We start from the raw sequence: 23,909 nt of genomic DNA, 5'->3' as shown, positions 1-23,909 counted from the left end.
CCAGCAGCCAGGATGCTCAGCACCTGCTGGCACCGTGCCTCAGGACACGGAGGATTTGGATCAGTGTGGCTGGGGATTTGGAGGCAGTAATCCCCCCAGGGCATGCCACAGCCAGGCTGTCTCTGCGTGACATGTCAGGCTGGTGTCCCCTCCATGGCAGTGCCACACAGCACAGTATCACTGTTCCTGGCTATTTAAAGCAGTGTGAAAATTAATTTTTTATAGGTTTGAGGGCCGGGCATCTCCAGGAGCGGGGCCTACACACTGATGAGCAAGGGCTGGAAATGGAAACCCTAGCAATGGTAATGAGAGGAGCCCTGGGCAGATGACCTTATCCTCAACCCAGTGTTCCACTGTGTGTCTTGCTGGAATTTGCACGAGAAGCATTTTTGGGAGATTTGGAAGATTTTTTACAGGAGCTATTTCCTCTGACCCTCAGGAACAGCCTTTTCCTCTGTATACACTTCAGGGCAAAGAGACATTTCAATAAATAGCAGAAAACTGAAGTGATCAACATCAGCATTTCTTTGCCTGGAAGTGTTTGGACTTGTAGCGCTTGGCACCTTGTTAAAGGGAAAAATTCCCCCAGGAACCAGCACCATCCCTCCCTGCCTTAGGTACTCGCAGTGGGGCCACAGGACCACGCTGTCCTGACGCAGATCCCAGCCCCACAGGCTCCCAGCACAGCTGACTGGGCCAGGGGCAGCTGTGGGGTCCAGCGACAGCCCCCAGGGGATGGATCATGTCAGGCGTCCACCCACAGAGCTGCAGATGGAGCATGAGGAGGCAGGGGTGGCACCTCCACAGCACAAAGTGCAGCTCTGGGTGTCCCAGGTGGGGCTTGGGGCAGTTAAATCCCAGGGATGGCCCTGGTAAGGCTCCTCCATGGGCCCACGCGGGGGCTCGGTGATGTCTGAAGTCAGCTCAGCAGTACCAGGAGGTGGCAACAACACATCCAGGAGCACGGTGCTGCTTGGCACAGACCTTTTGTAACCAAGAGTGTTGGTTTCCTTTGAGGGAAAGCTTTGCGCTTGCTGGGGGAGCCCTGCTAATCTGCACCTGTGCTGAGGCAATCCCATTAAGGAGCTCGTTGGCAGGAGCCCTCGCTTGGCACCTGGCAGGGCCCAAAACGGAGCTCCTGGGCCAAAGGCAGCACCTCCAGCACCCGAAGGCAGCCTGGGCCTGACTGCAGGCAGGCAGCACACGATGCCGGTGAGCAACAAGGCTCTGCTGGCTTGCGTCAGCCAAAACCACAGCCCCACGGCCCAGCTGGGGTCTTCTGCAGTCCCCAAAAGGTGCCCGCCTGTCCCTGTACTGCTCACTCTTTGCCAAGTAGTAAAAATGGAATTTAGCCCATCGCATGCCCTGCCTCGCCGCGTGGGGCTTTGGCTGCACAGACTGCTCTGGTCCGGAGCAAATTGCTCTGGGAGCAGGACAGGCACAGCCACTGCCTGTCCCAGGGAGCCGGAATCCACAAAAGGTGCTGCGAGCAACGTTCCCAGAACAGGGCCTGCATCCATCAGCCGCGCTCATCTCCAAACCAGTGGAGAGAGGGCAAATTTCCCCATCCCGCCTCCCCGCTAGCCCCAGCAGCGTGACTTCCCCCTTCCCAGCCCCACTGCAAGGAGCTTCAGGGAAGAAAAACGGAGTTGGGCCACAGCTAGCCCAAATCTGGGCACTGGTGAACACAGCCAGAAACCCTTAGCTTAGGCCACAGCTGGGATGGCAATGGCACCATGTTGGGGAGTGCTATGGGGGTTGCACTGCTACCCATCAACCACTACCCCTGGAGTAGCAGGTGGCACAGAGAAAAATGCTCTGTGAGCACAAACACATGTCCGAGGTGGACCAAGAGCCAAAGGGGAAGGCCCAGGTAAGGGTTTGATCCACTGCCCACAAGTCACCAGCGTGCCCCAGCAAAAAAAAAAAAGGCACAGCACACAGGAGGTTGGGTCGCTGCATACATTCTCATTTATTGTTAGCACACCACACGCCTTTCGCCTTTCTCTTGGCACTTAGTTTTATGCATCTGTTATGGGGAAAAAAAAAAAAGAAGTGCACAGTTTCTGGTATGCTGCACAGATGTGTGATGAGTTCTGTCATGTGGTTGTTTTTTTTCTTTTACTTCCTTTTATTTACTTTCAGGTGTGGTTATTATAGTCACTTCCAAAACAGACAAATAAATAAAAAAACACTATTAAATAACTACCTGTGCCAGTAGCTCCTACAACAGTTGCACTCATGGGAGAAGGGCTGCTTTTTGTTTTTTGTTTTTTTTTTTTAAAGTTTTGTTTTAAAAGAAGAGTATTTCTTATTTTTAATATACTAAAGACTAAAATTCAGTGCAATAGATACAACTACAGTGCAGGTAATTAACTATACAAAAGTCATCCTAACCATGTACAAGCTTTCCTTACAGTTGCTATAGAAACTATACCTTTTTATCTGTACCTTTTGTATACATTATACAATGTGAATATACTCCAAGAATATTTACAGTACTTTGCTTGTCAATCAGAAACACTATAACTTAATGTCTACTATTAACACCATTGAACAAAAATATATATAATATAAATATCTTCCAGTCTATACACAGAGCAGGAAATGTTTGTATCCATGTGATGAATTTCGGTGAGTCCGGGACTTGATGTGGTAGCGCTGGGCAGGTTTGCTGGATGTAGTATGGGACCGCCGGCCGCTCCTGCCAACGCAGGGCTTCGACTTGGCAGGGATGCCGTCACGCTAGGGAAGGCCAGGGCTGCCGGTTTGCTCTGCTGCATTCTCCCCTCTCCCATCTGCCGACACTTTGTGCCACCGTTGACCAATCAGGCAAATATTGCCAAGATTAAACTAAGAGACCCCTCTCCCCTCCCATCTCAGCCCACCCGAGCGCACAGCCAGCAAGAGAACAGCTGAAATCCAGGCAAGGAAGCATGCACAGCCAGAAATGGAGCCCTCCGCTTGGAAAGGCGAGGAGCTGCTGCTGGAGACTGCAAAGGGAGATGGTGCTCTGCAACCTGCTACAGTACTAGTGACCTTTCCAACCTCCTCCTCGGGAAACGCTCAAGCCCGGCACCCGCAGAGGAGCGGGACTGCACCCGGAGACCTCTCCATCCTCAGTGCTGCCCCAAGGCATTCCCAGAGGGCAGGGAATCCCCATCCACGAACCTGCAGGGGGTTGAAATCTTAGACTGTTTTAAAAAACTTTTTTTAAAAAGAAATTTGTTTTAGACTTAGTCAAATTACATGTTTTTCTCTATGATTAGAATGTTAAAAAAAGTTTCCAGCTTTAAAAACCTTCCACTATGTGATTTCTCATTAAATAACCTATCACTTCATTAAAAAGGGAGCCACCCTCCTGCTCATGGAGGCTGGACGACGCTGCTTGGTTGGTTTTAAAATATTAGTCATTGCTTCTGCATCTATCAGCTTTGAAATCCTGGACATGAAACCAGCTAAAATCGTTCCTAGCAAAAATATGTCAGTCTGTCACTGATAAACCAGGCGGCCAGTGGGGGAGTCTGGAGAAGGAGCGTATGCAGAAGAGCCAGACCCCCCGCTCCCTCCTTCCTGGTTTCTGTACAAGCATTAAAAACACTCAGGAGAGAAGTTGGGAGGCTCGGAGGAGACGGGATGTGCCGCAGGCTGGTTAGACCTGGGAATCAGCACCCAAGCTGTGAAACTCATCCGGGGTCTTGTCGCTCTGGCTTGCACCTCCCTGACGGAAGCCGGAGGCGATCTCATCGAAGGTCCGGCCTTTTGTCTCTGGCACCTTGAAGTAGGTGAAGATGAAGAAGAGGACTAGCAGCACTGTGAAGATGATGAAGACGTAGGAGCCGCAGAGTTGCTGAAAAGGGGAGACACCGAAGTGGTGAGTGTACGGACAGAGCCCAAGACCAGGGGCTCTGCGGGAGCTGCCAGAGCACAGCTGCTCACCAGTTCCAAGTGCAAAGCAGTGCACCACAGCCTGTGCCTGACCCCCCCAGCCAAGGGGCTTCTCATCTAGCGACTGTCCTGCCCCTACCTGCTGCTTCAAAAATAAATCCAGCCTGCTCTAGGATATGTCTAGCCCCCCAAGTCCTGTCCCCACGCCTCTTCCCAAGGCGCATTTCCCAAGCCAAGCTCAAAGCAAACCCAGGTCCTGTTCTCAACACAGGTTTTAGGACTCAAAATCTCTTCTAATCACATAATCCAGCTGGCGCAATGTAAGGCTGCCTGCACACACCCCCAGACCCACTCCCCCCCAAGATCAGAAGGAGATGATTACCGCGATGTACTGGAAGCCCATGCCCACAATGAAGTTCGAGGTCCAGTTAGACAGCCCAGCAACAGCAAAGGCAGCAGGGCGAGGGCCTTGGCTGAACAGTTCTGCCACGATAAACCAGGGGATGGGACCTGGACCAATCTCAAAGAAGGCCACAAACCCAAAGATGGCAACGATGCTGAGGTAGGACATCCAGGGCATTTGGTCCTAGTCCAAGGGAGAGAGAAAAGGTTAGTGAGTGCCCTGCAGTGGGGATGGACAAAGCATCTGGCCGGCACAAACAAGACTGCAGGCAAGCCTGATGCTGGCAGAAGCCATGAGGTTTCTCTACATTGGAGACAGGGTTTCCGGGGACCCCAAGAGTAATCTGGGCAGAGAGGACCACTCTGCAATCACCCCTGGGAGGAGGAGGTCCTGCTCTCCCACCGTACCTCCCCACAAGCCACCAAGTGAGGAGCAGCATGTAGTGCCCCCTCCCAGCCCACCCACCTAGGGGTGCTCTTCAGCCCCCATCACTCACCAGCAGCGTCAGAGCGATGGTCATGAGCACTGCACACCCTGCCATCCCCGCCAGGCCGATGAGGTGAAGGGTCCTACGTCCGGCTCGCTCCACCACGAAGAGCTGTCAGATGGGGGAGATGTTTGTCAGCACACCCCCTGCCCAGGGAAAAGCACTCCTATTTCCCCTGCACCCACCTTCCCTGGGGAGCATGTTACATGCTTACCCCTGAGCTCACCAGTCCAGCCCTGCATTAACACAATGGTTGCTGGTGGGGCAGCCACAGCAGGCTAAAACTCACCGAAACAACTGTAAAAGCTGTGTTCACCACCCCAGAGCCAATGGTGGCATAGACAGGCTGCTCCACACCTGACTTCTCAAAGATGCTGGTGGAGTAGTAGAAAACCTACAAACGGAAGGGAAGCGCCATGAGGAAAGGAGTCGGGTCTCAGCTTGGGGCTGGTACTGACCCACGGGCAATGGAGACATGGAGCCAGCACAGCCCAAGCTTTTGTGCCCAGGTGGAACAAGCTACCTGTGGTACCTAACCTGCCAGCCCTGCCCTAAACTCACCGCATTGATCCCCGAGAGCTGTTGGGACAGCTGCAGCACAATTGCAATGAGGATGGGCTGGCGATACATGGGGGAACGGAAGAGCTCCATTATAGTGACCTTCTTCTCTCTCATCATTTGCCGGCTCTCCTCCTTCATCTCCTGGAGGTCGCTGCTGACATCTGTTGTGCCCCGGAGCTTCTTGAGGACTGAGGGGAGACAGGGAGGGTGGGTCAGGAGTGGCTGAGAGCCTCACGCATAGTGCAATGAATTTGGGGACATGGGTTACTCACCACTCTTGGCTTTGTTCTCCTCATTGCGGTTGATCAGCAGGAAGCGGGGGCTCTCGGGGGCAAAGGGCAGGATGGCGCACTGCAGCAGCGCAGGGACAAAGATGAACCCCAGGAGCAGTGGCCAGAGTGAGTCGTTTCCCATGATCAAGTCCAAACCAAACACCTGAGGACAAGAGAGGTTGAGCCACGTGAGTGCTATGGAGCCTCCCCTTCTCCTTTAACCCAACTTGCCGCAAGCTGGATCCAGCTCCCCTTCTTGGGGCACCTGAGGATGCCCAAGCCTCACAGTGCACTTATCGGAGGGGCAGAGCCCCACACTGCATCCAGGTGGCCCACAGACATTGTGCCCCAATGTTGCCTATCCAAATCCTAGATCTCACAGCACCCTCGTGCCTGCTGAGCCCTAGCTCTGTCCCTGGCTCCTTCTGAATGGCTGTGCAGAGCCACAGCACAAGCAATGCTCCTGGGCCACCTTATTCCAAGACCCAGAGCAGCTTCAGCAACATGGAAGAAACCCTGGCTGACTGTGCAGAAACAGCACAGTGGCCAGCACAGACAGACAGACCACCTGGACAGCACTTACTTGTGCAATGAGAATGCCCAAGACGATGCCAAGCTGGTGGAAAGTCCCCAGTGCGCCCCGCAGTGCAGTCGGTGACACCTCACCCACATACATGGGCACGAAGCCGGTGGTGAGGCCAGAGTACAGGCCGATGATGAAGCGGCCGAGAATGAGCATCTCAAAGGAGAAAGCCATCTTGGAGAAGCCCATGAGGACAGCGGCCAGGAAGGCGAGCACATTAGACATCAGCATGGAGTTGCGCCTGGGGAGGCAAGGAAGGAGGGTGGTGAGGACCACGGGTGTCAGGCTAAAGGGGGTATCAGTAGGCACTGTTTAACTGCATGAAACCAAATGCCAACTCTTTGCCTGAGGGAGGTGTCCAAAGCCATTTCCCATGCAGAAAAGCATCCAAGGCTGAAGCATAAGCACCACGCAGGGCTCAATCTGCTTCCACAGCCTGTGAGGCAGTGCAAGCACATTGCCACACACAGCTGAGAAACAGAGGTGCTAGCAGGGATGAGACCAATGCCCCCCTGTGACAGCCAGACAGTTAAACAGATGCTGTCCTAAGGACCAAAACACAGCACAGCTTTGACACAAGCTGATCCGAATCAGCGGGCTCTGAAAAAGCCAACAGGGAAGCTATTATGGGACAGGCGATATGAATTTGGCTCAGATGAAGGGCTCAGCTCCGCAGCAGGCCAAGCCTTGGAGAAGGCAGGGAAAGGAAGACATGCCAGCTCCCAGCACAAGCAGTAACAAGCTACCGAGGATGGAAGAATGGTCTCATGGGCAAGGCATGAGCCAGAGCCAGTCCCGCCTCCACCAGTTCCCACTGCCAGAGGAAGTGGTGGAGCTCTCAGAGGAGAGAGCTGCCGTCACTAAAGCAAGGCTGCAGCTCTGGGCAGTGCTCCGTGCAGCACAGAGGGCAGGTGTGGGTTTGGGACGACAAGGGATGAAGCAGCAGGGCCCCTGGGGGGGGTAGGGGGGGGGTCAGCACAGGTCCCACATGCTCAGTGCTCACCGGCCAAAGCGATTGACGAAGAGTCCCACGGAAAAGGATCCAATCATTCCTCCGACAGAGAAGATGGCAACAGAGAGGGACCACAGCGTGGTGAGGGTGCCAGGGCTGATGGGCTCATCATATCGGTATAACCAGGTGCGGTTGTAAAAGTCTTCAATCACCTGCAAGGGGGAAGAAACGAAGCCACAGGGTAAGACTGTCCCTCATTCATGCTAAGAGGTTTGCCTACATCTGCCTAAGGGACCACACTGCACAGGGCTAGGCACTTCAGTGATAGCATCCTGTCCCAGCCACATGGGCACCTATATTGCTACCCCCATTTGAGGAAGACCAGCCCGCGGCTCTGCTCATGGCCCTGTTGATGTCCCCACCGTGATGCTGGGTACCACAACACAGCCCTCAGCAGACCTCGTCCCCAGCACCACTGACGCAAACCATGCTGGCACAGGAAGGCTGCAGCACACCCCAACACAGGTTTGCCTGGATCCAGGCTCATCACAGGACCGGCCCTTCTCCCTCGTGCTGCAGGGCAGGGTTCACCCGGCCTGGGGTACGAAGCTAGGCCCAGGCATGCTTTGGAAGCGGTGCGGACACCGGGCTCACCTGCAGCCTCCAGCCCCGGCAGAACACTGTGGCCGCAGCCACACACTGCTGCTCACATGGTCTGGACCAAACATGGCACCCCAGGCCAGTGGCTGACATTCCCCTTCCCAGTTTCGGTGGGGAATGAGGCTCCTCGCCTCGTCACAGCCCTAATTCCTCCCTGCAGGCCACTGCGACCCCGCCATGACTTCGGTGCGGCCGCCGCAGCCCAAACAACTCAAGGCCAGGATGGGCCGGCAGCAGAGCACCTCCGCCGCTGAGACCCAGGCTGGCACAAGAGCAGAGCCAAGCACCCTTCAAAGCGGAGGGGCTCTCCCTGCTATTAACCACACACCCATCTGCTAAGGCTGGGCACGTCCTCCTCCACTCCTGCTGCTCAAGATTTCATCTGCATCACCGGTGCCACAAATTCCTCTGCCTCGGCCCAGCCACCTACAGCCTGCAGGCAGCTCCCCATCGCCCCTGCCTTGGCCCGCAAGCCTCAGTCACAAGACTTGGCCCATCTCTTCCCCGTCACAAGACAATGTGTCACTGAGCAAGCCCTGGTTTGCAGGCACGCTCCCATTAAACCCAGTACTCGTTGCTTTCCACTAGATGGGAGCCACCCAGCTGCAGGCTGGCAGCAAGCTGATAGCAGGGCTCGGATCTGGGAGGAAACCCAAAGGGATGCACAGGGAAAATGCAGCCAGACAGGTTCTGGGCTCGCCCTGCCAACGCTCAGCGCTGCCAAAAAGCCTCTGAAGCGGCCGCTCTGCTGCGGGAAGGTCGGGCTCCTCCTTGGTCACCACCACAGAGCCCAGAGAGTGATGGCAAGGGGCTGAGCAGGCTGCAGGAGGCGGCTCGGGTCTCCATCCCTAGAGGAGAAGCTACACGTGGGGAGGAGGAAGATAGGGATGAAAGCAACATGGTCTGTGCAGCTGGAGGTGGATGAGTTCAGTTTTCATCCCCCTGCACAGCTCCTTGTGCTTGTTTCTAGTGTATTTTTGCAATACTTGTGGCAGAGCACAGCTTGAATCCTACTAAACAAAGACCTCAGTTTAAAAAACAACCCCTTTTCCCTACTGATATGTTGCTCGGGCTTTAATTTAGTAGTAGTTGCTGACAGCCAAGACAGGTGCACATTTTTAATTACCTTCTTAGCAGAATAACATTTTTTTAAATATATATTCTTAAAGAAACACAGCCAGCCAACTGCCAAAGAGCTTCAATCAAGTTACCTAAGGGTCATGGACAGCCCCTTCCCGGAATAAGGCTCACCCATGCCCAAAAGAAATACGCATGGGTCTCAGTGATGCACTGACACCGTCCCTTCTAAGAGAGGAGCAACCCTGTCTGCAAGGAGGAAAGACTTCATGCAAGCAAGAAAAGCTGCTCTTAGACATAATCATGGATCCTGAGGCTTCAAATGGCTGCACACACGCTCAGCTCCCAAGCGGGAAGCAAGCCTTCATTCCTGCAAGCGGTGCTACGAGCCTCAGAAAGCATCTGCACAATAAGTCTTAGTTTAGTTTTTCCATCACTTTAACTATGAATGAGAATCCCTGACAGAGAAAGCCCAAGAAATACAATCTGTATCATGTACCTCACTGTAAATTTCAATAATGGTGGTGGGATTTTTTTTTTTTTTTAAATTGTTCCTTTCACAAACCCCCAAATTACAAGGATTTCACAAGGCTTAAGTAATTTCATTCATCTGCCTCCAGGTCACCCAGTCCTGCTTTGCCTAGATGTTTTGACGCTTGTGTGTCCTGTCCCCACCCCCTCCCTCCTTTCCTAAAGTCACCAAAACAAGCAATTGTCATTATTTTGAGCACACAGGATTGCCTGTCAGAAAAGCCCACTGCCTTAAACACCCCATGCCAAGCTGGCTTGCACAGCAGCAGGACTCGGAGATGCACAGAGCAAGGAGCAGGCTTCATTTTTCAAGCTCTTGATTTCTCCTCCCAGATCAAGAGCCTGAAACCCAAAGTCCCAATTACCAAAACACTTGAAAATTGTGTTAGGGAGATGGATGCTGGGTTAAAGGGAAACAGTGTTTAAAATATCAGGCTGGGCAGAGAAGGTAATAACCCTGTCTTCTCTACCAGGAATTTACCGGCTGCAGTTATTTAACAGTTTATATAATGAACACACCAGCATGATGTAGGCTAAAAATAGGGGCAGCAATGGGACACGGGATGCAGCTCCACACACAAAGCACTATCAGGTTGCAGCGGCTCTCCACTAGGACACACAAGTGGAACTGTTAGCAGCAGCAGCCCTGATTCATTGTTTTATTGCCTCCTGGGAACGAGGAACAGCAGGACTGCAAGAGGCAGTTTGGAAACCATCACCTCCTTCTCCAGTGGGATCAGAGTGCAGGTGCCATCGCTCCCTTGAGCAGAGGCTGCACACCCTGACCCCACTGGGAAGACCCCAGAGATCCCCCAGGTGAGCAGGAACAGCTCCATCGCTCACCTTGCCAGCATGGGCAGCTGCGAGGCCCCTGGGCACAGTCACCCCCCAAAAACCTGGCAGTGAGGGAGGAGGAAGGCTTCTGGCCGTGCTCTCCAGCACTGAGCCCTGGCGAGTGAAGCCCCTCCAGCAGGCGGTACCTGCCAGGGGGGCTTGGCTGAGGCCAAGCAGCGAGGGAGGGTGCAGGTCCAAAATCCCCAAGAACTTCTCTGCCTCCCCTGAGGGTATAGCACACAGCCCAAACTTTGTGGTGCATGAGATCCCTCCCTGCCTTCCCCAGAGGCCTCCATCTTTCTCCCCTCGAGGAAAACCATTCAAGTGCCGGCTGGTGCCCCAGGGCTGGCTGAGATACGCAGCCAGGGCCCAGCTTCCTCTGGGCTGTGGGTTTGCTGCTCCTCTTGGCACCATGAAGGCTCCCCCAGCTCAAAAAAAAACAAACAAACCAACCCTCCTGCAAACCCTTCTCCTCGTGCAAAAGTGATCGGTGAAGAATCCCACCGTGATCTGATTGCCACACAGGGATGAAAAACCCTTTTGAGCTTGAAGCATGAAGAGTGGGGGGGAAAGAAAGAAGAGCTACACTTCCCAAAGGCTCTGTGTCCCTCCTGCCTTCCTCCCTCACCCCCACTTAATTTGAGCTGAGTGTTTTCCACGAGCCCTCACCCAGTTTCAGGCCATCCCCTGCACGCATCATGTCTACAGACGCCCCACAAGGAACAAGCAGCTGTTTCAGCAGCACCGAGCAGGGAGGACTATATTAAGAGGACCACAAAACCGGCGTTCAGCCCTCAGTGCAAGAAAGGAGGCTTTCTTAGCTGTTTGTTTTTTTTTTTGTGAGGCAGCTGGCTGCAGGGTGCTGGTGCAGGCAAGCATTGCTGGATGCACGCTGCCAAAGCCAAGGGGCTGATGCACCCCAGTCCCATGCCCTGCTTCCCACAGGGAAAGTTCAGGGCTCAGATTCAGCAGGGACACAAAGCCTGCAGCTGCAGGGGTTTAATTCCCACACCCAGAACATCCTGCTGCCCACAACAGAATTCCTCCCAACTCCCTGTGCGCTGCTGTCTTGTTCCCCTGGTACAGAGCACAGCTTTCCTGCAGTAAGTGGGCACCTCAAACCACTTTTCCCATCTCTTCTGCACCCCAAGCACAATGCAGCTTGCTAGGAGACTCGCCCCCAAAACACAGCCCATCTCAGGGCTGAGCCCAGGGGCTTAACACTAAGAAAGCACAAGGGGAAACTGAGGCATCAGAGGGACCTTTGTTTGCTGTGGGTCTGTATGAACCAGAGCTCCCAGGGTTTTAGGGCACAGCTGGACAGCTTCCACCATGCTCTGTAAGACATGGAGGCACCTGGAAACACACCTTGGGGGAAGATCTTACCCATTCCTTGCTGAAAACCCATCCATGTGCCTCCCCTCATATCACACCTGGTGCCTGCCCCCAAGAAGAGACCCCATTAGGGCAGTTCAGATGTGGTCCCTGCCCACCTCAAGGAGACTCACATCTCCCTTTGCAGTGGGTCAGCTGGACAGGCTGGAGAAAAGTCCCTGCAGCCATAAGGAAAAGAGATGTAAGGAAATGACTCACATCCTCATCCCAGGCACTGAGTCGGGCAGGTATGGCGCTGATGCAATGCAGTAATTACAGAGCATCTGCTCCCCGAGGTCCCAGAGCACACTGCGCCACGTCAGGAGTGCTCCTCTGCACGGAGCTCAGGGGATGGGGAAAATGAGAGCAGAAACCATAAAGCCACCTCCCAGCACACTTCCTTGCCTTCCCGGCTCACTGTGCTGCACACGCTGCTCCTACTGCCTGTCTCTGGGATGGGCAGGAGGCAAACGCCTTTCCCCAACCTCCGCCTCGCACCAGAGCCTCGCCACTGACCAATGTGAAGGCCACCAGCACAGGTGGGTCCTGCTGGTGCCCGGGGATGACATCTGGCAGGGGAAGGCCAGGGTTTTCCAGCAGAGCCAGAACAGCACAATGCCTTCAGCAGATGCTGCAGAGCTCTGGCTTTTGGATGCTTTCAGTGCTCCTGACTCTACACCCAAAGACTATGGGAGCAAGGAGGCTGGGCAGGAACAGGCTCGAGCCCTTGGGCTTCGTTCACACAGGCAAAGCACCGACACCAAGTCAGCTGGAGTGGTGGCACCCTCCGAGGCCCTCCTACAACTCCCCCTTCCTGGAGAGGGGGACCAGATGTCCCCCAGGAGCAGAGCAGTCCCTGTGGCTGCCAGCATGGGGGCGACGTTCAGAGCCATCCAGGCTGATGGCAGAGCCAGTGCAGAGGCAAAGATGGCACCATCCCACGAGCCCATCCTCCACAGGCACCACAGGAGCTTGCCAGGAGGTGCGGGCCCCCAGCATCCTGCAGCATGAAGACTGCTGCAGCCTCAATTAAGCACCTTGCTCCCCTCAATTAAGAGGATTCAGCCTCCCATGCTGACATGTTTTGGGAAGTACTTGCATGGGATCTTCCCTTTCACAAGTTTTTCAGTGCTCGAGGTGACACGCTGGTGTTTGTGCTCCCAGGCAATGTCAGGAGATTTCGCAGCCCGTTGGCCAATCCCACCAGTAATAAGATTAACAGTAGTAGCACAAATTCTGCCTCAGTGTTTTTAATTATTTGGGATTGTGTACCAGAGGCTTTGATGTTTTAACTCTCTCTGCAGCCCAGGAACAGCCAGTTCCTTCGAGCCGAGCAGCAGCTGGAGCCCAGTTTGTCTTTCAATGCCTTACCCTGGCAGCTGAGCTTTGCCCAGGGCATGTAACAAGCACAATACAGGATTTCTGAGCTAACATTTCCAGGGCTGTAAAACTTCAAAAGGCTGTGCAATTCTGAGGAACCCACGTTTTTCAGAGCTTCCAAGTACCCACCAGGTGCCTGATCATGGGAGGATCCTGGTATCTGCTAGAGGCAGTAAAATAAAGCAAATACCTACTGCTGTTCATTCCCCCTCACACACAGCTATGTCATTTCATCTTGTCTGTCCCTGCTCATCCACTTACCTGGGGATGTTTGGTCTCTGATGCCTGCATGGGATCCCCCCCATAAATGCTCCTCCGGGCATTCCAACACCCTCACCCTTTACACCACCAACTAACTGGGGTCTTCAAATTCCCTTTGAAACCCCATGAAGGATCCTGCCACCCCCCACCAGAGACAGCTGCCACATCCCACAGCAGGTCCCCATGTCTGCCCCCTGGAAAAAGCCCTGCAGCCACCCCAGCAGCTGGGAGAGGGACTGCTCCCAGCCCCCCGCAGCTCTGCCCCACGCCAGGCTCCTGTCTCAGAAGCGGAAGGGAGGACAGCATGCTGCAGCCTGGCAGGACAGCAGTTACCCACGCCAGGTGAGTTATTGCTCTCCACACCCAGAACAGGATCAGCCCTGCCTTCCATCTCCCCAGCCGTCACCACCTGGCGCCTGCTGAGTCAAGGATGAGCAAGTTCACCAGGTACCCCGCACTGTGGCAAAAGGGCACAGGCAGGAGGCAGTGCCAGACACCCTCCCTGCCGCAGCCGAAACTGGCCCTCGGAGCCAATGACGCCTCCATCCTGCAGGGCAGAAGATGGGTGTGAAGGCTCAGCAGGCACGGGGGGGCTGGTGCACCCCGCTTCCTTTGTGGTGGAGGCCAGGCAGCTCTGGCAACCCCAAACCATTGGTATTTTGCAGCCTCCTGCACATTGCCTCTACTGGGGCAATAATTATCTGCCCCTCCCTGCTAAGGCAGCCCACCGGGGCTGTTATCTAGATCTGTGAGGCCATGTGGGTGAGCACTCCCAGGCCTGCTCACATCCCAAACTCCTCCACCGCTCGCCCTGCAAAGCCACACCAGAGAAAGTCCTGGAGTTCTCATGGCATGCCTTGCACGTCTGGGCTCCAGCTCTCAGCCTCATGTGGGAGAACAACCAGCTTCTTCAGCTGCCCATCAGCGAGGTCACTGCCCGGGAGATGACTAATTAGCTTCGAAATCTTCACTAAGGCTGAGGTTAAAAGTTACACAGATCCCACCCCAAGAGCCTCTCGAAGCACACACATGCATTCCCAGAATTCACCAGCAAAATGCTAAGCAAGAGGAAACTAATTCTCCTGGGAGCAGAAGAGCTAAATAGCTCCTTAACAAATCCCATTAGAGGCAGTAAGCTGCCTAGCAGGATGTACTATTTTAGCCAGGCTCATGGTGGAGGGGCGAGGTGGGCAGTAAGTGTTTGCTTGCAAGAGCCTCTTTGTACAACCCCCCCATTTTGCCACAGACAGGCTGCACGGTGCACGCTGCCATGCCTGGATCGGCACGCGTGCTATCCTCCTGCCGCTCCGCTCTCACCTTTTGCGGGGCATTGATGACACCAGTGTTGTAGCCAAACTGCAAGGAACCCAGCACTGCTCCTCCCACAGCCAGCATCAGGCGAGCTGTCATCTGCGTGAAAGAGAAAAAGGAGAGGGGTTAGGTGTGGGTCCCAGCCTCTGCCCCACGCAGGCACCCCCAGCCTGCTCAGGACCCGGCAGCGGGCAAGCTCCCATCTCTGCTCAGGCCCTCCTACCCCCAAGACCAAGGTCCTCCTTGCCCACCCTCAGCACCCTGCCCATCTGCCCCTGCCTCCGGGACCCCCGGTCACCTTGGGGAGCTGCTAAGTACGAGGCAGCACAAAAGCCCCAGGAACTGCTGGTACTACATACTTTATAAGTCAAGCGACTCAGATGTCCGTCCCTGCCACCCTGCTCGCACCACCTCCGTCACAGAGATCCTCTATGGCCAGATTACACACCCGTGACTTCTTCCCAGGGGAAGCATCGAAGGCTCATGCTGTGCCCTCAGCAACCCCCCTTGGCCTCCATGGGGCAAGCCCCCCAGCACGATGGCTCCACACGCTGCTGGAGCAGGCAGACACGCTGGTGGGCCCACAGCCCGCTCAGCAGCCACAGGGTGCAGACCCCAGCAGGCTCAGGAGGTCGCATGCCACAGACCCGCCTCAGGCTGCAGGGAGCCCCCCAACCAAGATGTGGGACTGTCTGTGCTGAGGGGGCCAAGTGACCCCCAAAATGCCTCCCTCCAGAACTCCAGAGGGAAGGGGTCTTCCTTCCGACCAAAGCCACCAGCACAGCCCCGGGCCCCCTCCACAAATCCAAACCACCAGAAAACTGAAATCACAGCACCCCGGGGGGGCCCTGTGCTCACCCAAACCGAGCCAGCACCTGGGCACCCACCAGGGTGGACCAGCTGTGCCAGGCAAGTGTGAATGGGCAGAACCCAGGACAAAAGGGACATCCTGCTTTCATGGTTTCCTGACATCCACGTGGGCTAAGTAACACAACACTTTCGGGATCCCAGGATTATTTTTTTTTGCCTCCTGACTCAGGCCAGAGGCTTTAAGCCACAACAGTCCCAGACATCAGGGTCACTGCATGTGCCACATCCCCCAAGCCAAGCGCTCAGAGCCAGGGTGCCGCAGCGACAGCACGCCAGAGATAGCCACATAGCAGAGCATGCCAGCGATATCCCCAGCCGCCCACCGCACCCAGCCCTGTTTGGTTTGGCCATGCAGTGCCTGGCACCTGGCTCCTGGGGCCACTTTCAGGGACATTGCAGGAGCCCATGCGCTGGATCTGCCCAAAGCGCCTGCGTGCTCACGGCTCCTGCTGTGCCGCGCTGCGAGGCTCTGCTGCCCAGGCACCTCGTCAGACTCTGTGACCTTGGACAGAAAACAGCAGAGGAGGAGAGGTGCTCCTGGGGCAGCCAAGTCCCAGCACCAAAGGCTTGGGGGTCAGCATGGTGAAGCACAGCCATGCTCGGCAGCACCATCCCCGTCACCAGCATGGAGATGGCCTGGACCGCATGGTTCAGCCACCGCTAACAAAGGTTTGTGTCAGAGCCTAATTCACTGTTACTAAGCAAAATCCCAGCATTTATCCAATGCCTCAGTGCCTTTGGCTATTTGGCAAGCACTTGCCCACCTCCCTTTTCTCCTGCTTAAGCTACAGCAACAATTGGAGGCTTGTTTCTGAGCAAGGTCAGGGCAGGCCAGCACTTGGACACCTCCATCAATGGCCCAATTATCCCTGGCAGGAGATTTCCCCATTGCTCAGCCCAGCCACAGTGCCCCAAGAGCAGGGATTTGATGTTCCCAGGTTCCATTAATCAGCTTAGGGACATTCACGTGAACTTAAAGCCCCTTCTCTGGGGCTCAGCACTTGCACACAGCTGCGATGCTTGCTGTGGCAGACAGGAGGCCTCGCTGGAGCAGCGAGCACTCTTTGCCAAATCCCAGGCATTGTTCCCTTGCTGGGGAGAGCCAAAGCCTCAGCCACAGGCACCTGATTTGGCACAAGAGCCCTGCTGCACACGCCATCTCGTTTTGGGATGGGCCAGTCTGTGACGCAGCGAGTCTGCCAGGAAGGGCCCGAAACCGCATACAGCAGTCTCACTTCTCCTTCCTCAGCTGCCGCCGGCCTCCTGCGGGTTACCTGCGAGCAGCTGGGTCCCACAGGGCGCTTCCTGCCTGCCGACATGAGCGCCTCCTCCGCTGTCCCGGCACAACCCCGGCGGCACGGCTTGCGCCGGCTCCCTGACCTGACCACCTACTTATTCCTCCAGCCGCACTTCTCCCATTCACATCCCAGCCCCGACAGCCGTCCCTGCAGTTCTCCTCCTGCTCCTTTTCTCTGCCTGATTGCCTGAAAGGGCCTTTCTTCCCTCAGTGCGTCCCCCTCGCTTCCTGCCCCCTGTTTTCCTGCAGAGGGAAAACCCACGTTGCAATTGTCAGATGTCAGGTCCTGGTGTCTGGCTGTGGCTGTCTTTGAGGCGAGACCCACATGCATTTCTCTCATTTCACTCGATGCATCAACAGCAGGCAGCAGTGCTGTGGCCCAGAGGCGAGGTGTGCGATGGGAGCCCAGCACAGCCCCCTGGAAGGTGAACCTCGGCCCAAGTGGAGGGCAACAGCAAGAGAAACAGATGGTGAGTGCACACAGGGCAAGTCCCCAAAATACAAGTGATGTAGCGCAGTGGTAGCAGCCACCCAGCATGCTCAGTGTGCAAGGCTTCACCAGTACCCCAGGCAGCTCACCGGCGCGCTGCCAGCCCAGGTCCAGGCTAACGCCCACCCAAAGCCCTGCCCTGGTTTTCTGGTGCTGGATCCAGGCCCTTGGAGACCTCCAGCCAAGAGGAAACACCAGACAGACTCCAAGACAATTTTGGCTGAGCTGAATCCAGCCCAGACAAACCTAGCCCTCTACAAGGGACAGTTACATCTGGCTACCAGACCCTTCACAAGTCATTTCATGGGGCTCCCCAGGCTCCCCACACCCCTGCAATTAAGTGCTGGCCGCTCAGGCAGTGCGGCTGGGCCCTGGCATTGTTTTCGGACAGAGCCCGGCACTCCCAGGTGCTCCTGGCCAGAGCACGCTGCCCTTCCTGCAAAGCAGGAATCCAGTGCACGATTCCCAAGGAATCAAGATTCCCAAGAAGAAACTTATGTGAGCAGCAGCTCACATAAAAGTGTACCACATAAAAGCTAGAGCTCCCCGCAGCCACTGAGACCCCCCCCCCACTGCAGGTTTTGCCATATGTCCAGTGGTCCACAGCACTTATTTGTAGCTGGAAGACCAAAAGCAGGAGTGTAGCTGGGGAGCACAGTGAAACCACAGACCTGGAGGCAGTGGCAGCCTGCCCAGCTACCTCCAACCCCACTTTGCTCCTCTGGCACCACAGAGGGACATTTCCAGAGGTCTGGTGTCAGTCAGACCCACCTAAGCACAACATGGTGATGGTGACAGCTGACTGCAGACAACACACCAAGAGATATGCGCTGAAACACGAAGCGTTCGGCAACGGTAACTACCGCTTGCTGGTCTTGACTCTCCTGCCAATCTGCCTTTCTCCGCTTTAACAGGGAATTAAGAAGCTCACCGGGAAGAGCAGCAACAGGACCCTGAGCTGCCTCAGGAAATAAAGCCACCCCGTTAATGAAGTTCATTAATTAGTATTGGCCTGAACACAACAATTCCACTTCACAAGAAATTGGGGAGGTTTTGTCACTTGCTTTTGTTCAGCACATCCGACAAACCTTGTAAAGAAAATGCCAACTTCAGAGCAAGGACCAGCTCAGGGCCACAGTTCCCAAAACTGGCCGCAGGAGTTTGGACTTGGGTTTCCTGCACCCCACCGACCCCACAAGCCGGTGGCGAGGCCCCGCACACCCGGCAGGTTTCCATTTTTACAGTGACACTGCTCTCCCCCGCACTGCTGCCCAAAAGCCTTTTCACAATTAAAAATGCACTTCCGCCCTCCCAACAAATCCCAGCACTGCAGCTTTGTGGCCCAGACCTGCAATGTAGGGTGAGAGCAGGCTGAGAAATGCTGCCAAAGTTAGAGAAAAACAAGTGGCAGGCACAGAAATCCACCCCGTGCTCCAAAACCCCAACCCCAAGTTCCCCCATCCAGCCAGCACAGCTCGGTGTCACAGGGCTGTAATTTCTTCCAACTCTCTGGCTATTCAGCACAAACCACACTGGCCTCAGATGGCTTTGCTCCACACAGCTACAACGCACACCACCATTAATGTATAAAAAACAACCTGTGCTTGAGCAAACACTTAGAAATGCCTTGCATTTTTTGTTTTCCCCATCTGAAGGGCGGCAATTTCAGCCTTGTTTAGCCACACAAAGCCTTCTCCTCACACAGGAGCGTGCCGGCGAGCACCGGTTCACACATCTAGGAATACCTGTCATCGATCCCCATGTATTGCACACTTGGGGCGAGCAGGAAGCAAGGAGGGGTGTGCAGTACATTGCAGGTGAGTCACGCCATTGCAACACGCCTGTTTGCCCAGCTAGCTTTTATGAAAGGGAGCAGCGACAGCCAGGGATGGGGATGCGGCGCTCTGGCCAGTCCTCAGCGTGAACTTTGCTCCAGGAAGATTACAGGCAGTACTGGCTCTTCACAAGGGGCTTTCTCCAGCACAGACTTGGGATTTTACTATCAAAAAAAAGACAATCAGCACAACTGAGGACAGAGGCTTTGTATTGGTGTACAGGAGAAACAGGGCGCTAAGCCTTGCTTTAAGTGAGTGAGTTCAAGGAGCGAAAGTCCTCAGCTCTGAGCATACACTTTGGACTGCACTGCAAAAAGTTCACTAAAAAACATTTAATAGACCCTTCCTTCTGTTTTATACACCCCACGGTGCCTATCAGGAAGAAAAACACTACTTTTGCAAGCTTAACCTTTGACAGAAATCCCCAGCTTTCTGTTAAGAAACACCACCAGCTTCAAGATGAAGGAATAAAGTTCCAGCACAGGCTTTTGGCATTTTTGGCCACCATTCCTGGGCAAAGCCAGCAGCCTGGCCGGGACCGCTGTGAGTCAGCGCTGCCTGCTCACTGCCGTGCGCCTGCATTCGAGTGCCAAGCACGCTGCCGAGCCTGCTCCGCCGTTCGGCCGGCCGTGTTTCAGCCTTAACCTTGCCATTAAAGGAGAGGCTCAAGATGGAGAGCCGAAAAAAAAAAGCTGGTTTCTAGTGGCCGTCTTTCATGGGAAACTCTTGTAAACCCATGCAGCGAGCTCTGTTTTGTTAACCCCTCACTTGGAGCCTAACAGAAAGCAGCAGCTTTGTTTGGAGCTCAGCAAAAGCACTTCCCCCTCCTGCTCCTGCACAGCTACTTCCAAATGAACGCCCGCACAGCCTGAAGACAGACAACAGCCGTGTTGTACCGGCTACAGGGAGCCCTATGTGCTATAGGAAGAGACCCATACCCTCTCCTCGCTCCGGCATACTACAAGAGCCAGGTTTTTAAGCAAAGGTGAGAGCTTGCCATGAAGGATGTTTGGCTCACCGTTTCCTGCTTCCTTTGCTGAACATGGAAGTGAAGATGCTCTGAGGATACCGCGGAGCGTCACCTGGGCGCTGGCCCACTCACCAGCACCTGCGGCTCGAAGGATGCTAGCTCAGCCCCAAGCAGACCACGCTGCCTTTGCTCATCTCCCTTGCCTCACTTTTTACCCATTTTTCACCAGCATGGAAGGATTTAGGAACGCTGCCTGCCTAATGGAACAAGGAGATGAATAATCTCAAAAAAAAAAGTCCCAGGAGGGAATTCCAGGATGATCCACTTTTAGAATAGCCTGTAAAGATGAGGCATGCAGCCTGCTGCAAATGTGACCCCTCCACAACGTGCCTTGCCATAGCGGGCACCGGCAGCAGCAGGCTCTGCCTGCAGGCTGCCCGGTGGGGGGAGCAGGGTCTGTCAGCTCCCCGCAAGGTTTTCTGAACGCCAGGCTGCTTCTCGGACAATGAAACTCCGTGGGTGTGCGGGGGCACCCGCCGGCTTGTCTGAATGCAGCCTGAACACATGCTCAGTGTTTTGGAAAAATAAAGTCTGAGGGAGCAAATCCTTACTCGTGTGAGTAATCCTCCCCACCCCACAGCCGCCAGCAAGGTCACTCGGAGTAAGGGTTCGCAGCCTGCTCGCTCCGCAGGATGTCTCCGGCAAAGGCTTTTTATGTGACGAAACCACTGCCCAAGAGAGGAAGCCAGCAGCACGAGAGGCTTCCGCCAGGCTGCTGGAGTGGGGGCAGCAGACGACAGAAAATAAACTTTGCATCACAAAACAGACAGCCCTGCAAGCACGGCGTCTCACCCAGCCATGGCGCAAGCAAGCTAGGATGGCACGCACAGGCAGGCTCCCAGCAAACTAAAATGAACGCCTCAACACCTCCAAGACGTCTCCTTACACCTCAGCTACACAGGGGCCCGTCCCACAAGGCGCAGACCCCCTGTCACAGCCCAGTTTGGGGATTGGGGGGGGGGGGTGGGGGTGGGAAGAGAGAACACCATCACATGCCAACAGCTTCCCCCCTCATGGAGACGCCGTCCTGCTGGGGAAGGGACTGCGCCACCACCCCGGCCCCCGCTGCATCACCGCGCAGCCTCCGGGGAGGCAGCCAGAGCCCAGCGATAACGCAGGGCTTGCGCTGGCTCTTGGTTCGGGAAAAAATTCTGTCACTGCCCAGCGCTCGGTAAACCTGACGATAACGCCACGCAGCGGACACGGCACTGGGAGCACGTGTCACAAGACCGGTGCCCGCAGACGGGGTGGCTGAGGAAGTTTCTTCGCAGCCGAGGCAGGGCATGGGAGGCTGGCACGGCCGCCAGCCCCACCGCGATCACCGCAGGCTCGTGTGGGGCTCTGGGGCCAGGCGGGTGCTGGGATTATCACTGCCAAAGGGCCTCGATGTGGGAGAAAGCTCACAGCAAGGGGAGGGGAAAAAGCCTAATGTTTTTACTTTTTTTTTTTTATTTTTTTTAAGAAGGTCAGCTGGGGACATCAACAAGATCCCTCTGAATTTTGCAACCGCAGGAATGCCTCTCTAACAAGCCCAGGAAGTGTTTTCTTATGCAAAGTCCCGAGCCACAGCCCCGGGGTCCGCCCCCCACCCCGCTGCTCATGGCCCCCGGCCCCCCCAGGGGTGGGCTGCCAGGTGCCTGGCTGCCATGGGACAGGCCCTTTTGGAAACACACGCTTGGGATTTAAGCGTTGCCCATGATGGGTAGCAGGCTGGCCCTGTGATTGATTACTCACTTAACCAAAATAGACCGTTTCTAACGTGAGTTGATCTAACGGGGATCACTGTTACAGACAGAAAGCCAGACCGGGTTTTTCTCTGGCCCCTGCAAGCCTCCATTTCTGTAGCTGAGGGCTGGATTTGCCCGGCAGTGCCTCGGATTTCTTTGTTAAGGAAGACAGCAAGTTTCCTTGATGCCTCCCCGCTGGCTCTGACGTGCTCCCAGCCGTCACGTCCCCAGGCTCCTTCCCCAGCACCTTACACTGCCTGCCAACCCCCTCCTCCCCACAGCGATCCCCCAAAAAAGCCTTCCCCCAGCAGTCCAGCACAGCCTGCTTGAAGGAAAAAGCCCCGCTACTCCCAATAGACACCCCAAACCTGGGGACAGGAAGAAGGCTGGGTGCAGCTCCCCAGCCCCGCTCCGCCAGGGGCTGACCCGGAAAGTGGCCGGGAGCCGAGCGCGGCTCTCGCTGCCCGCGGCGGAGCGGGAACATCGCTCGGAGCCATTGCTGATAAAGTCCAGAAGCTACGCGGGCTCCCACCACGAGTTGAACTGCAAGACGGCTTTTTATTATGCGGGACAGCGCGCCGCCCGGCTCTTGGCACCGCCAAGGAGCCATTTCTGCTCCCTTCCCCAGCAAGGCTGCCGTGCTGCCATAATGCCCCGGGACGGGGGTCTCAGCAGCAGCCCGGCGAGCAGCTCTGCCCACCCAGACCCCCCCCACACCGGGGTCTGATATGAACGACCCTACAGCCCAACAGCCCATCCCGCGGCCTCACGGCCCCACAAAGTTGCATCAGTTTTAAAGCCCTGCCCTGCTCCAACCCAACCCCTGCGGGGGCTGCTCTGAGTGTGGTGCCTCCCGCTCACCCCCTGACCACACTCCTGGGACCTCATTTCCAGCAAAACACGGGAGAATCGGGGCTCGGCACCACTGCGACGCCACCGGGCCCGCGGGGAGCCCCCACCCGGGATGGGGCCAGCACCCGGGGTGCCTCCAGCCCCCCGCAGCCCCCCGGCTGGGCCGGGGCAGCGCTCGGTTGCCCCTCGGTTTGCCCTTCCCGGCTGCGCCCCCTCCTCAAGCCCCTCTCCGAGGCGCTCTCCGGACAGCTCGGGCCGGGATCAGCTGCTGCGGTTCGGGGCTCGCCTTTCGGTTTCTCGTTTCGTTTTAGTTTCGACCCAAAACGCGAAGCGGTGGAAGGGGCAGAGGGGAGGGGAGGGGAGCGCAGCGCCGCCCGCAGCCCCCCGGCCCGGCCCCGGGAGCAGCGATGCAATTAAATCTGACGCAATTAAGCTCGGGCAGCTTCAAACCCCCGCGGCCCAAGCCCGGGACAGGATCCCGAGCAGCCGGACCCCGAGCAGCGCCCGGGCTTTATAGTACCCCCCCCCCCCCCCCCCGGGGAACCGGCGCCGCCAACTTGCACCGGGGTAGCGCCGCCGCTCCGGGGGCACGGGAGAGAGCGGGGCCGGTGGGCGGGGGGAAGGAATAACAGCCCCGGTGCTGCGGGCGGGGCGGTGCCGGTGCCGCGCGGCGCGGGCTCACCTTGCTGCCGGTCTCCATGGCGGGGCCGGGCGGCGCGGAGCTGGGCGCGGGGCGGCGGAGCGGTGGCGCGCGGCCGGCGCGGGGGCATTGGAGCGGCTTAAGAGCGCGGGGGGGGCGGGGCGCGGGGGGCGGCGCCCATTGGACAGCGCCGGGGGGAGGGGGGGAGAGACAGGAGGGGGCGGGGCCTCGGGGGGGGCCCGGCGGGGGTGTGCGCGGGGCGGGGGGGTCGGGGAGGGAGCGCGGCCCTGCGGCTTTGTGCGGGGGGGGGGGGGGCATGGGGGGGAGCACGGGGGGAGGGTGGGGGGGTGTGCGGGGGGGGGCGGGGGGGGCATCGGGGGGCATGGGGGGTGGGGGGGGCATGGAGGGGTGTGCAGGGGGGTGCATGGGGGGCTGTGCATGGGGGGTGCATGGGGGGTGTGCATGGGGGGGCGTGGGGGGAGCATGGGGGGGCATGGGGGGTGCGTGGGGGGGGCATGAGGGGCTGTGCATGGGGGGTGATTGGGGGTGTGCACGGTGGGAATATAGGGGGGTGCACAGGGGGTTGCATGGGGG

At 56.5% G+C, this 23,909-nt stretch overlaps 1 protein-coding gene across 1 annotated transcript; it reads right to left on the bottom strand.

The window, feature by feature from the left end:
- Nucleotides 1-1,952: 1,952 nt before the first annotated feature.
- Nucleotides 1,953-23,498, bottom strand: SLC2A1 (solute carrier family 2 member 1). Its single transcript, XM_035567816.2, has 10 exons — nucleotides 23,358-23,498; nucleotides 14,581-14,673; nucleotides 7,198-7,358; nucleotides 6,195-6,435; nucleotides 5,612-5,774; nucleotides 5,340-5,527; nucleotides 5,068-5,172; nucleotides 4,788-4,889; nucleotides 4,271-4,474; nucleotides 1,953-3,850 (listed from the first exon to the last, which is right to left on the bottom strand). The coding sequence occupies exons 1-10, from the start codon at nucleotides 23,373-23,375 to the stop codon at nucleotides 3,653-3,655; spliced, it is 1,473 nt and encodes a 490-aa protein (XP_035423709.1). The 5' UTR covers nucleotides 23,376-23,498; the 3' UTR covers nucleotides 1,953-3,652.
- Between the last annotated feature and the right edge of the window lie 411 nt (nucleotides 23,499-23,909).

The sequence above is a fragment of the Cygnus atratus genome, chromosome 21 (assembly GCF_013377495.2).
Source record: "Cygnus atratus isolate AKBS03 ecotype Queensland, Australia chromosome 21, CAtr_DNAZoo_HiC_assembly, whole genome shotgun sequence".
Classification (NCBI taxonomy): domain Eukaryota; kingdom Metazoa; phylum Chordata; class Aves; order Anseriformes; family Anatidae; genus Cygnus; species Cygnus atratus.
Note: the sequence above shows the minus strand (reverse complement) of the source record. Positions and strands in the feature narration are given on the sequence as shown.

Excerpts from the sequence above, each read along its gene's own strand:
- SLC2A1 (XM_035567816.2), bottom strand. Across the intron at positions 5,528-5,611 it reads GGAGAACAAAGCCAAGAGTG|TCCTCAAGAAGCTCCGGGGC; the intron begins GTGAGTAACCCA and ends GTCTCCCCTCAG. Across the intron at positions 3,851-4,270 it reads TGGGCTTCCAGTACATCGCG|CAACTCTGCGGCTCCTACGT; the intron begins GTAATCATCTCC and ends TCCCCTTTTCAG.